The sequence below is a fragment of the Carcharodon carcharias genome, chromosome 7, assembly GCF_017639515.1.
Source record: "Carcharodon carcharias isolate sCarCar2 chromosome 7, sCarCar2.pri, whole genome shotgun sequence".
Lineage (NCBI taxonomy): Eukaryota > Metazoa > Chordata > Chondrichthyes > Lamniformes > Lamnidae > Carcharodon > Carcharodon carcharias.
The window spans coordinates 152,816,804-152,830,491 of record NC_054473.1 but is presented as its reverse complement, the minus strand read 5'-3'; the positions used below and the strand labels follow the sequence as shown (position 1 = coordinate 152,830,491).

At 38.6% G+C, this 13,688-nt stretch overlaps 2 protein-coding genes across 3 annotated transcripts in view; both read right to left on the bottom strand.

The window, feature by feature from the left end:
- LOC121280135 (dipeptidase 1-like) overlaps positions 1-4,351 on the bottom strand; it is a 38,812-nt gene extending 34,461 nt beyond the window's left edge. Inside the window, exon 1 of the mRNA XM_041191814.1 lies at positions 4,166-4,351. Coding sequence (XP_041047748.1) covers positions 4,166-4,293 — 128 coding nt within the window. The 5' untranslated portion in view covers positions 4,294-4,351. The remainder of the gene's footprint in view (positions 1-4,165) is intronic.
- A 1,973-nt stretch (positions 4,352-6,324) lies between these two features.
- Positions 6,325-13,688, bottom strand: part of znf507 (zinc finger protein 507) — a 65,942-nt gene continuing 58,578 nt past the window's right edge. For both annotated transcript variants that reach the window (XM_041192004.1, XM_041192005.1), the window contains exons 6-7: positions 12,453-12,587; positions 6,325-10,578 (exon numbers count right to left, since the gene is read on the bottom strand). In XM_041192004.1, the coding sequence (XP_041047938.1) occupies positions 10,188-10,578; positions 12,453-12,587 (526 nt within the window). In that variant the 3' untranslated portion in view covers positions 6,325-10,187. The remainder of the gene's footprint in view (positions 10,579-12,452; positions 12,588-13,688) is intronic.

Sequence of the window (13,688 nt, the reverse complement as noted above, 5' to 3'; positions counted from 1 at the left end):
CCTGCCTCCCTGGAGGTTGCCCGGGTCGGCGTCTATCCCCTCACTGTTCTCCTGTGCGTGCTCATCCTCGTACTCACTACTGGACTCATTGTCTACAGTCAGAGCATCTGCGTCTACATCTTCCTCCTCCACCGTGTCCCCTTTCCAGTGCCAGATTGTGGAGAGTGCAGTATGCAACTACTATCAGTGGCACACGATCTGGGGGCTATTGGAGTGCGCCCCCTAAACAGTCCAGGCATGGGAAGTCCATCTTGAGAAGACAGATGGTTCCCTCTACCATGACCCTTGTGGAGACATGGCTCCTATTGTGCCGCTGCTTGACCTCTGTTCTTGGATGGTGGAGGGGCGTCATGAGCCACCTTTTGAGGGGATAGCCCTTGTCACCCAGCAGCCATCCATCTAGCCGGGCTGGAGCACTGAAGAGCCTTGGCACCTGGGAGTCTCTCAGGATGTGGGCATCCTATGGTCACACACTATCTGCATGTTCATGGAGTGGAAGCCCTTCCTGTTGACGAAGGCTCCTGGCTCACCTGCTGGCACCTTGTTGGCCACATGTGTACAGTCAATGGCACCCTGGATGCAGGGGAACCCAGCAATTGCTGCAAAGCTTCTGGCTCACTCTGCCTGGTTGGCCTCATCCGAGCCATGGTGAATGAAAGTCAATGCGCACCTGAACAGAGCGTCTGTCACCAGCTTGACATAAGTGTGGACAGCTGACTGGGAGACTCCACAAAGATCACCCACTGACTCCTGCAGAGAGCCAGAGGCATAGAAGTTGAGGGCAACCGTGACCTTCAGTGCCACTGGCATGGGGCATCCACCCACAGTTGCAGCTGATGTCGGCTGATCATCTGACAGATGGAGGTCACTGTCTCTTGAGGGACGGAACCTACTTCGGCACTGCACCTCAGACATATTGAGGTAGCTGCATCGCTGTCTGTAAGCCCTGGTGGCAGGATAGTGGCATCTTCTGTGGCCCCACGCCCTTGTGCCTGCGCTTGTCCTTCTAAAGGTGGCTCCCCTGGAGGCTGAATATGGACTCCTGGCCTCCTCCCGCTTCTGGCCCTCTCTTCCTCCTCAGAGGAAGTGCCTCCAGCAGAGAGCACAATCCCCATTCCCAGGGTAAGGGAAGGCTGTCTGATACCTGCAAGGCCCCAAGTGTTATGATTCCTCCAGAGTCCTCAACTGAATCCTATTCTTTCTGTCAAAGCAGATCTGAAGAGAATGGAAGTTGTCCTGTTCACACAAGCAAGTAGCAGTAAGTTTAAAAACTAAAATACTAACAACTCACATTAGCGAGCCCACTCACCCCTTATCCCACCTGTGGATGAGGTTTTTAAAAATGTGGCCTACCCACCTGCCTGTTGTGCCCATGCGATGCACTGAAAATCGCATGGGCTGTGAAAAATCGTTGTCAATTGATGCGTCAAGAGCTTTAACTGGCCTGTTAATTAAAAGTACGCACACCTCGGAACTCAGTGCGCCCGCCTTCCAAAATATCGCGATGGCGCGCAGTGACATTGGAATGCATGCCCAATGTCATCATGCGTCATTTTACGCATCAGTGTGTCGGGCCTGCCCTCGCACGCTGACTGAAAAATTCTGCGCAAAGTCAACGGTTCAGATCCAGGATCTTTCATCAGAACTGGGAAAAATTAGGTATGTAATAGGTTTTGAGCTGAAACAGTTGCTCAAAATCATTAGTGACTGCACTGAAAAAACATTTCCTTTGCTGATTGGTCATGCAATTAGCAAATGAACTTCAATATATACAAGTGAAGTATATTTTGGTAGGAGGAATAAGGAGATCACATATGTGTCAGAAAATAAGTGTCTATATGGTGTAGAGGTGCTAATTATATCAATTGAAGTCCGGTACATATAGGTGGAGGGCATTGATTGGATGGTTACTTGAGCACTTATAAAGAGACCTTACTGACACAAGAGTTGAGTAGAATCTGGAGATATATACCTGTAATGCTTCACTCTGTGAATAAATCTATCTTTTTGGATTCTTTCTTCACCAACTGGTTATCAGGATAATAACAAGAGGAACAGAGGTCTGGGGGTACAGATCCAAAAATCACTAAGTACTACTGCACCTTGATAAAGTTATTAAAATTGATAAAGTTAAAAAAAAAAGCACTGGGGTTCATTTCTAGAGGGATATAATTGAAAAATACAAGTTATGTTAAAATAATATAGAACCTTGGTTAGGTCACATTTGAAGTTCTGGTCTTTTTGAAGTATGAGGAAGGTGCAAAAGCCAGAATGATATCTGAATCGAGAGGTTATATTTATCAGCAAAGACTGAACAGGCTGTGACTCTTTTCTCTGGAAAAGCAAAGTCTGAGGGGTAACCTGATAGAGATCCTTAAGATTATGAAAGGGTTTAATAGGGGAAGATACTGTTTCCACTTGTGGACCAGACCAGAACTAAGGGTCATAAATATAGAAGTCATTAATAAATCTAACAGGGAATTCAGGAGAAAAGTCTTTACCCAGAGTAGCTAGAATATGGAACTCACTGCTGCAAGGATTGAGGTTAGTTGCATAGATTAAGTTTCAGAGAATTTAAGGTTCAGGGAAACTAGATAAGCACAAGGGAGAAAGGAAGGATGTGTTGATGGGGGTCTGATAAAGAAGGGTAGGAGGAGACTCAAGTGCAGCATAAACACAAGCATGTTTGGGCCACATGATTTGTTCTGTGCTGTCTTTACCCAGAATAGCTAGAATATGGAACTCACTGCTGCAAGGATTGAGGTTAGTTGCATAGATTAAGTTTCAGAGAATTTAAGGTTCAGGGAAACTAGATAAGCACAAGGGAGAAAGGAAGGATGTGTTGATGGGGGTCTGATAAAGAAGGGTAGGAGGAGACTCAAGTGCAGCATAAACACAAGCATGTTTGGGCCAAATGATTTGTTCTGTGCTGTCTTTACCCAGAGTAGCTAGAATATGGAACTCACTGCTGCAAGGATTGAGGTTAGTTGCATAGATTAAGTTTCAGAGAATTTAAGGTTCAGGGAAACTAGATAAGCACAAGGGAGAAAGGAAGGATGTGTTGATGGGGGTCTGATCAAGAAGGGTAGGAGGAGACTCAAGTGCAGCATAAACACAAGCATGTTTGGGCCAAATGATTTGTTCTGTGCTGTAAACACTGATTATTTTAGCATTTTTAAAAACATACTTTTTTTTTTTACATGGTAAAATGCTACCACAGGATTGGAATGGCCCAGTCTCTCTCTGCCAGCTACAGATTGACTAGCTAACCAACTTCAGGCAAGTGCACATATAAAAAAAAACCTTCGCCAGAAAGCTTCCCATTAAATGTACTCAAACATTCAGTGGCACTCCCATTCTAGGTATCAACCCATGCCTTCCACCTATACACAATCAAGCAAAACTGCTGCATTAATCATCCTTGGAATCCAATCATGATTGGAATTGAATGGAATAGCTTGATTTATTTATCAAGTGCTTTGAATTACCTCTGATGGCTGATTATTAACACACTGTGCAGCTAGCTTTCAAGGTAGTATTTGAAGTAACAGCACCAATAATTGAGCAATGAATATTAACAGATTAAATTACTTTTTGTTGGTTCCAAAATTCAGTTGACTCAGCCTGTCAGACAAGGATGTTTATTCTTATAATTGGCTGAAACAGCCATGCAAAACTAATATTGATTGTGTTCATAATAAAGGCAGTAATACGAAATCCAAAATGATAATTGAACCCAGACAAAAGGAATTACATTTTTGTCAGAACATGCTTCATTTTAGAAGAGTATAGATATGGGATATATGCTCTTTCCCTGTAGGAATTTTAGTGGACTTCCCTAAGTAAGGAGAGCATGGAGTAAATTTTTGTCTTCATCACCTGGACTATAATCTGATGGTATGGGTGGCCATTGCAGACTCATGTAATGTAATTTATGCTCACGACTCAAACTGGCAATGGATTTTGGTTTGTACAAAATCTGTCTAAACATTTTTTGTTGTAAGTCATGAAACCTAATATTAATATCTCATGTTAATCTAAATAGTATCACACTTATTTACACAAACAAATTTGAAGATATAAGCTGTCATTTTTCCGAATCAGTGAAGAAAGCCTTAAAGCGTGATACGCAATTTTGACACAATTAGGAATATAATTTACTTACCCATCAATCAATGAGGTATTTTTCATTAGCCGCTCAGCTTTCTGACGAAAAGAAAGTATAGCTGTGTGTTTTTCAAAACACTGCATTAAACTTAACAACAGTAAAATGTTCAGAGATTTTAGTATCATTTCTACGAACTTTTTAATATTTCTCACGACTACAATGTGCTTCTTGCTGTTTGACCTTTCTGTTGATGTGCCAAGATTTTTTTAAACAATGGTTTTCTGTTACAGGAAACAGTTCCCTTGTGATTTTAGACAGCACAAGAATAATGACTTTAATAGCATATCCTGTCAATATACATTGTGGTTTAGTATACAAAAGCAGATGGGATGTAACACAAGCCTGCATTAAAAGGATTACTTTTGACCTAGAATTAGAGGCATAATTTTCAGCCGATTTCTGCCCCTAGAGTCAGAGGTCCACAGCACAGAAAAAGGCCCTTCGGCCCATCAAGTTTGCACCAGTCAAACAAGCACCTAACTATTCTAATCCCATTTTCCAGCATTAGGCCCATAGCCTTGTATGCCATGGCATCACAAGTGCACATCCAAGTACTTATAAAACTGTAAATAGCTTTCTGTTTTTAAGACACGTCACCAGAATGCACTTCTTGTCCTTTGTGGGGATATATTACTTTGATTTAAAAATTCATAAGGATTTCACCTAAATTTTGCCAAAGGCTGTCTGACATGTGGCTTACTTAGGTGTGAGCTGAACAATAAGATGGTTGAAGAAACAAGAATTTAAAGCATCTGAAAACAGCTCAAGACTTTCTATTAAATAAATGCTTTTGAATTTTAATGTATATTTGCAATACATTCTTACATTTATTTCTACATTATTTGAATATTGTATTAAGTTTCTGGTAAGTAGGTTTCAAGACCCAAGCTTAAGCCATTCTGTCATAGTCATTGATTTTTGCCCTGATTTTGTATTTGCCAACTGCTTCCTGTTCCAGTAACCTACGACTCAGCCCCTCGGTCCTTTCCACCATTCAACAAAATCATGGCTTATCTGTGGGCTCAACACCACTTTCCTTCCTACCCCAAACCCTTTGATTACCTTGTCAATCAAGAATCTATCTAATTCAGCCTTAAAAATATTCAATGACTCTGCATGCACCGGCCTCTGGGGAAGAGAGTTCCATAGATACACGACCCTCAGAAAAAATTTCTCTTCATCTCTGTCTTAAATGGGAGGCCCCTTATTTTTAAACTATCTCCTAGTTCTGGTCTCTCCTACAAGGGGAAACATCCATTCAACATCCACCCTGTCAAGCCCCCTCAGGGTCTTATGTTTCAATAAGATAGCCTCTCATTCTTCTAAACTCCAAGGGATACAGGCACAACCCATCCAACCTTCCCTCATGGGATCATTCCAGGAATCAGCTGAGTGAACCTTCTAAAGTTAATATGTCCTGTAATCAAGCTGTGAAAGAGCAGAACATACAAGGTCAGGTAAAACATGTAAAACCTCTCACACCTGAGGACATTAATGAAACATCACGTGATGCACTCATTGACCGGGTAAAAACATTTTAGAATTAAGCATAGCATTCAAAAATATTTTGCTTCTTAAAGCCAGCTTTCAGTTGGAGGAAAGGTTAAAATTTACAAGTCTAGTTCAAAGCTTGCAATGGAGATTGCGAGTTTCCTTTTTCCCTTACAAATTTTAGATTCTATTGAGTATTTTTCAATGTATGTGGTTTGACAAAATGAAAATGCATTTTTTTTGTTCATACGTGGATGCATTCTGCCAATACATTTATCAATCTGCCACTGTTCAAGCTAGCTGCAAAATTTATTAGCAAGAACCATGTATTTGTAGATGATCATAAAGCTTTCAAACAGTTGCAGCTAAAATTCAACCCTCAGGTCAACACCGATGGATAGAATAGATAGATGGTTAAAGGAAAGGGGATTGAAGTGATATAAAGAACAGAGTGGGCACAGTGGATTAGGACTACTGCTTATGGAGGATAAACAATAACATGAACTGGTTGGGCCAAATGGCCTGTTCCATCTTGCTACGTAAATTTATGGTCACAACACAAGAGCTCCGAACACCAAGCACTTAACTCTCCTCTGACTAAAAGCAAAACTGCATTTGGAGATAACACAATATGTGAAAAAAAAGGTGATATACTATATAGAATGTATCTTTTTCAGTTTTATAAGACAAAAATTTATTACCAAATTACAAATGGTATACTGAATAAAACATAATAGATGACAAACAGTACAAGTAAAATAAATTAATCTAATGTTGCACAACGTTTTAAGAAGTACAATAATTACAGAGGTACTACAGGTCTGGTTTTATTAACACAGGAAAGCTTGCTCAATTCTACAGTAAGAGATCCATATAGCTTTTGGCATTAAGGCATGCAGCTTAACGTGCGAATCGAACTTGGATAAACATACCTAAACACACACACCCACACAGTCCCATTATTAAAAGATACTTGTCAGTTTTCTAGAATGCTATGCTTTGGCTAACAAAATGTTTTAGTGTTGTTGGTGATATCTGGAAAAAATGTTCATGTATTCAAAATAATCCTTTAATATCAAATGGCATGTTACATTACTTATACAGCTTCCATATCCACTTCAGATATCAAATTTTAAACTTTCCTGGCTGTACAATCATGGATCTTTAACAATTATATATTATATTTTAATTAAGTGCTTTCAAAATATCCAAGTATGGTACCAGTAGCCATCTTATGTAGCTTTTGTTTAACGTCTTTCATATATTCTGGATTCACATATGACTTGAAATGTAAGCATATACCAACAAAAACCAAAAACATAACATCTGATATGAAAGTAGCAGGAATAAAAATACATTTGCATTAGGAAAGACTTCAGGTTAAAACTTATGACAGTTAAATCAAATAATATCTTGCAAAAGCAAGTTTCTCCTTACCATACATTTGTGTGTGGCATGATAACCCAAAATAAACTTTTGTAAAGTAAGGTAGTTTGTAGTTTTCTCTCTACCAATGATGCATAGTACTTAATCTTTCAGTCAACCGTGTAATAATTCAGGGTTCAGTAATAAGGATGTACTTGTAAGTCCTTACTAGGCAACTTGAATCCAGCTTAAAGAGGAACAAAAATCTTTCTGACACCAATATTTAGATATTAGATCCTTACTGTTATCCTTTCGGCCTTATAGCCATGAAAGCATAATTTATTCTCAAATATACGGAACTTTATACAACAGCTTGTTGAAGTAATTTTTTATTTACCTTTAACAATTGATTTAATATTTTTCTCCCCACTTCTTATGTCCTCTACCTGTGTCAATCACTTTAACTGACCATAGAAAGTAAAATAAGTAAATAATATTGGCTTACAACAGGCTTTGATTTCTCTTGTCAGTAGTAGAATTTATATAAGATTTTGACATTTTACCAATGTAAGCACAGATGTTCTACAGTGCGTCAAGAACTCTGCGTATATTAAGTTGAACTCTAAAATTTTCACATCAATAGGATGTAGCCCTGTGCATCAATAGGTTGCAACAACCAATGAATTTAATTTCTAAAAATCTTAGATTCATTTATATTGGAATTTGAAACCAAATGAGTTCTATCTGGTTTGCAAGTAGCCATATAAACACTGGACACTTAGCAAACCAGGTTATATCAGTCTTTTAATCATAGGAGGCCTAAATAATGTACTAATATACTGTATATATAATAAGTATAACTGGGACAAAACCAAAAATTTTTCAGATCCATTCACCTTGTGAGCAGTACAAATAGGGCATTACAAATTGTCAGATATCAGCGGTTGGATGTTATTGCTTCCTCACCATCTTTCATGTTACTGTTAGTCCAGTCAGTCCATTAAGGCTTCAAAGTTCTTCCAAACACTGCTTAATTTTAGAATATTAAGAAAAGGATGTAAGGATAAACCCAGCAATTATAGGCCAGTTAGCTGAACTTCGGTGGTTTGAAAATGTGAAAAATCAGGCAAAGTTCAACACAATAACCTTTGCGTTTCCTTTCAAGTAACAAAGGCAAAGATATCCTCATTCAAACACAATCTTCATAGTTTAAAACAAACACCAAATTGATGGGAAAGTGTTTGGCAAGCCTCTTTTTACCAATTTACAAACTTAGCAACATAATAATTCTTATTGAAACGCATTGTTCCCTTACTTGTTTGTGGTAAGGTTCATGATGAAAACAACACACTTTTCTTCTGGCTTTTCTCACATCCCAAATACCAGTTTAGCCAAATATTTGCCTGAAGGTAGTGCTGTCTTTATATTTCTCAAAGGGCATACTTTAGGCATTACTGGGTGTAAACAGCAAAATATTCCTTCATAAATATTTGAAGCTTAAATAGATTTTGACTGTTTTAATTGCTGTTTATAAGGCCAGTTTATTGCTCAAACTAAACAGTTAAAATTTCAGAGTTCTAAAAATTGAACCATTAGTTCAAAAATGAATAGTCAATTCAAAGGTAAAATCACAAGCCTCTTAACTATCATTTAGTCACAATATCTGCATTAAAGCAAAATATTTAACTCATTGTAAAAATATTGTTATATCTTTTAAATTTTATTCACATCAACGTTCGCTTGTGTTTGTTAAAAGTAAATTCAGCATAAATTTATAATCTTTAATTTGTATCTTCAATTACACTGTCAAATTTTAAGTGGATTTCTTCCACTCTCAAATGGACTATTTTAGTTTTAACTTGTATTTTAGCAAGGTACCTTATACTGCTTGTTCAGCTCATATGATTCAGTGCATTATTTTAATCATAATTTTAAGCAGTAAAATCAAGAATTATAACCGTTTCAATGACTCAAACTGCTAATATTTATTTTTATGTAAGTAGCTGTCTCGACCAACAAAAGCCCAGGACAAACCTGAGGAGTTATTGGTTCTATAACTCTTAGCCCATTAAAAATGACTTTGAATAATTTTTACTTGCAATACTACTATTAACATATAGAGTTTGTATAATCTCTTAACTATAGATCTCAAAGCCTAGATATTTCAGTCTGAAACATCACAGCTCTTGTGAATATTTGCAAACCTTAAGTGGTGATCTGAACTAAAGGGTAAAATAAGTTATCAATTATCCACTCCTCCAAAGAAAAAGTTTTAAAATGTCACCGAGCACTATGTTTGGAACAAAGTCAATTTTCTGATCCTTTGAAACAACTCAGCAGTATTGTTATATGGAAATTCAAAAGTAATCTGTCCGTAATAAAATTGGGTATTCATGGAACACAAAAAAAAAACAGATTAAATATGACAACCTTTTAAAGATGTATAAAAAAGTGTTAACGTGGGACAAGCTACTCAGACAAGGCTTTAGTCCTTTCTATTTGCAGTGGAATCGCAGAGCACGTATCAGACGCTATTGTATTTCAAGTCAGCCTGTTGTCATTCCTAACTAGAGGAAAACCTGTGTAGACTTGAACAAGACTAGTTCTGCAGAAAATTATGGTATGAATTAAAGCTTTGAACAGAACCTTTGTTCAAAGCCCAAATTTATACTACTACTTAACAAGGACAAAGCTTACACTCAACAACTCCTTCACATATGTTGTCCTGAAAAGAGATTTGTTCAGTGATATGATTATAAAATAGCACCATGAGCAAAGTGCATTGTGAATGCAATAACTTCACTGCCATGTAACAGTTTGTAACTACATGCATAAATATTAAAAAAAAGTTTAATAAATACAGAAATACCATCTGTACCTAAAACACCAGTATTTAGGACATGGTGTAGAGCAGTGTAAGAGAAATTGAAATATCAAAATGATCTTTGAACACCTTGCTTGCATCTAGGTTATTTATATGAAAGATATTGCTTGTAATTTCCTATGAGGGTGAGAACAGTAATGTTTACAACATTTAAAAAGAACAAAAATAACTTTTTGAAATGTTGACATTCACTTCTTGTTCATACTAGTACAAGCTTATCCCATGACTTAATCCACAAAGAGGCAATATGTACTGTAAATATAGTTTCTCCAGGTTTACTTAATCAGAACCACTTTGTTCAGGCTGGGAGCAATGGTCCTTGTTGAGGATGATGTTAATGATCTCACCCTCATGCTCCTTCATGTGATCCATCAACAGCTCTTTACTGGTGGATTCAAATCCACAGATACAGCAACAGAACAGTAGGACACAGTACTCCATGCCAGCACGAGTCTGACTTCCACTTTTTCCTGGTGTATCAGAGACATTTATTTCTGAATTCAACTTCTGGCACTTTTCAGGGCTTTTGGTTTCATCAGTAATGAGGTCAATCACCTCTGGAGTTGACACAAGCTTATCAGAATTCATAGAAATAGGGTGAATTGATGGTGGTGATGATGATATTTCTTCAACATCCTCAGCTGAAGGTTTTCTCTGGGGTTCTTGAGACCTAAAGCAAGTTAGAGATTAGATATAAAATACATCCACAGTACGTTTCCCCCAAAAAATATCCATTTATCTTTCTCTATATATAGTACTTCCTTTCATCTTCCCATTTGAAAATGCTTCAGTTTGTTCCATGTTAATTGCCACATCTGGTGACACTTTTGTCTTTTCGAATTTTAAATATGGTTTTCTTAATAATGAGTCTGTGACAATGTAATACTAGCTTAAGCCACTTGGGACATGGTTTTCCTCCCCTATGTTATGAATTGGTGCAACACTGTTTCATCAGGCCTCCAGTTCCTGTTGGGGTCCTGGTGACAACGCAAGATTAAACCACCTACGTTTGAGCTTCCCAGTGCATATCTACCCTCAAAGTTTTAATTTCATAACATCTATCTTCTCTTAGGACCAAACAAACCACTCACTGCCATCCCACTGATGCTACATCAACTGTCAATGGATACAGTGAAGAGGCCTGGTATGATGACATTTGGGTCCCTGAACACCATCAATTATGTGCCCTGCTGGATTGAACAGTTCACCAAAAATTGTGTACTTGGCCCCAACCTCAGCTGGCAGAAAATAATTACCTAATACAAAATTCAAGACAATCCCCAGCAACAAACTTCTTCCCCTTTGTGTAGAAAATGGGAATTGGGATCTTGGAAGGAAGAACAAGGAGTGGCAATATAAACTAAAGGGTACAATTCTAAAGGGGGTGCAGCACCAGATTGACCTGGGGTATATGTGCAAAAATCGCTGAAGATGGCAGGGTAGGCTGAGACAGTGGTTAAAAAGGTATACAAGATCTTGGGATTTTTAAATAGAGGTGCAGAGTACAAAAGCAAGGAAGTTATAATGAACCTTTATAAAACATTGTTTCAGCCTCAACTGGAGTATTGTGTCCAATTGTGGGCACTGCACTTTAGGAAGGATGTGAAGGCCATAGAGATGGTGCAGAAAAGATTTATGAGAATGGTTCCAGGGATAAGAGGCTTCTGTATGTGGCTAGATTACAGAAGTTGATGTCATTCTCCATGACAGCAAAGAAGGTTTGGAAAAGATTTGATAGGGGTGTTCAAAATCATATGTGGTCTAGAAAAAGTGGATCGAGAAAAATGTCCCCATTGGCAGAAGGGTCAAGAACCAGAGGACACAGAATTGAAGTGATGGTAAAAGAATCAAAGGTGACATGAAGTAAAACCTTTTTGCGCACTGAGCGGTTACAATATGGAATGCCTGAAACGGCAATGGAGGCAGATTTAATCGTGACTTTAAAAAGGAATTGGACAGGATCCTGAAGGGGAAAAAAATTGCAGGACTACAGGGAAAGGGCAGGTGAGTGGTACAAGCCAAATTGCTCCTCAGGGGAGCTGGCATGAGGGTGGGCTGAATGGTCTCCTTCTGTACTGTAACTCTTCTATGAAGGCCATCAAAAATCTCTCCTCCTCAGATCTACAAAATCATGTAGCCAGTGAAGAAAGCTTCCTCTCACCTACTAATCCCCTTACTATCTCCTTCTCTCCCCATGAGAATGAATAGAACTCGAATGCCTGTGAGCTAGGAGTCTACATTCTCATCTCTCTCTTGCGGATCAAAAATCAAAGCCTTTGGAAAGCCGATCATCTCCTCCCCCTCTCAAAGAGAAAAACATCCCCATGCCAAGCAACCCTCTTCTCTTCTACACGGCCATGAATATAAATTCCTACCTGTGGAAACAGTGTAACCTAGCATTAAAAATTATTCACATTATAGTTGATCAAACAGCGCTTTGTCCAATCACAAAATCTGAAGGTGTTCAGCAATCTACAGTTGACTCAAATGCACACAACAAAGGCACTATTAAAAGCTTGCACTATCAAATGCATTTATCCTCACCTGCTGCTCTGTGAAATGGCTTCATTTATGGCCTTATTCACCTGTTCATAATTATAATTTTGATCACTTGCATGTTTCCACATATGGGACTTCAAAGATGGAGGATGGCTACATACATAACCACACAGAGAACACCTATTAAGAAACAGAACAGATAAATTGATCTATGTTTTGGTTTTCATCCAGGTAAATACATTAGTAAAGCCCTATATAACCTGATGGTCTCATAGTTATAGAAATAGATTCTTAAAAAGAGGGTCACAAATCTAAATTGCAATCTTGATTAAAATTCAAATGAATGTATTGTTGCTGGCTAAGTTTCATGTTTTTAGACATGATGCTCAGCCAATCTAGTGAAAAATAGATCTCTCAAAGATCATGCAACTCAGATTTTTAAATTGCAGATCCATCCATTAAGGATTACTCTGAATTCCCAAAACATAACACGATGTAATCAAAACAGAAAATGCTGGTAAAACTCAGCAAGTCTGGCAGCATCTGTGGAGAGAAAAACAGTAAAACAGTTAATGTTTTGAATCCATATGACTCTTTCTCAGAGCTAAAGTTGAAATGTGATGGATTTTATACTGTTTAAGAAGGTTGGAGCAGCTGGAGCAAGATAGAAGATCAGGGATAAATGACAGCTAAGGAGAGATTCACAAAGATGTCATGGACACAAGACACAGGGAGTATTAATGGTAATGGTAAAGAGTAATGTAGGTGCTGATAGTGGCATAAAGGTAAGATAGCAGAGAGTGTTAATGGCAGATCAAGGTCAGCGGTCTGTGAAAGCACAACATAGAAACAAGGGATACATGGCCCTGTCGGGTTTGGGTGGGGGGGGATAAAAAAATGAACAAATAAAGAAAACAACAATAAATAAATATTGGATTTAAAAAGGGGGAGGGGGTTGAGGGGAAGATGCATTTAGGGGTGGCATCATGCTGGAGTTGGCAGAGGATGATCCTTTGAATATGGAGGCTGGTGGGCTGAAAAATGAGGACAAGGGGAACCCTGTCATGGTTCTGGGAGGGAGGGGAAGGGGTGAGGGCAGAGGCGCAGGAGATGGGTCGGACACGGTTGAGGCTGCTGTCAACCACGGTAGAGGAGGAGCCTCAGTTAAGTAAAAAGGAAGACATGTCAGAAGCACCGTTTTGGAAAGTGGCGTCATCAGAGGTGAAGGAACAGAGAGAATGAGTAGGAGTCTTTACAGGAAGCAGGGTGTGAGGAGCTGTC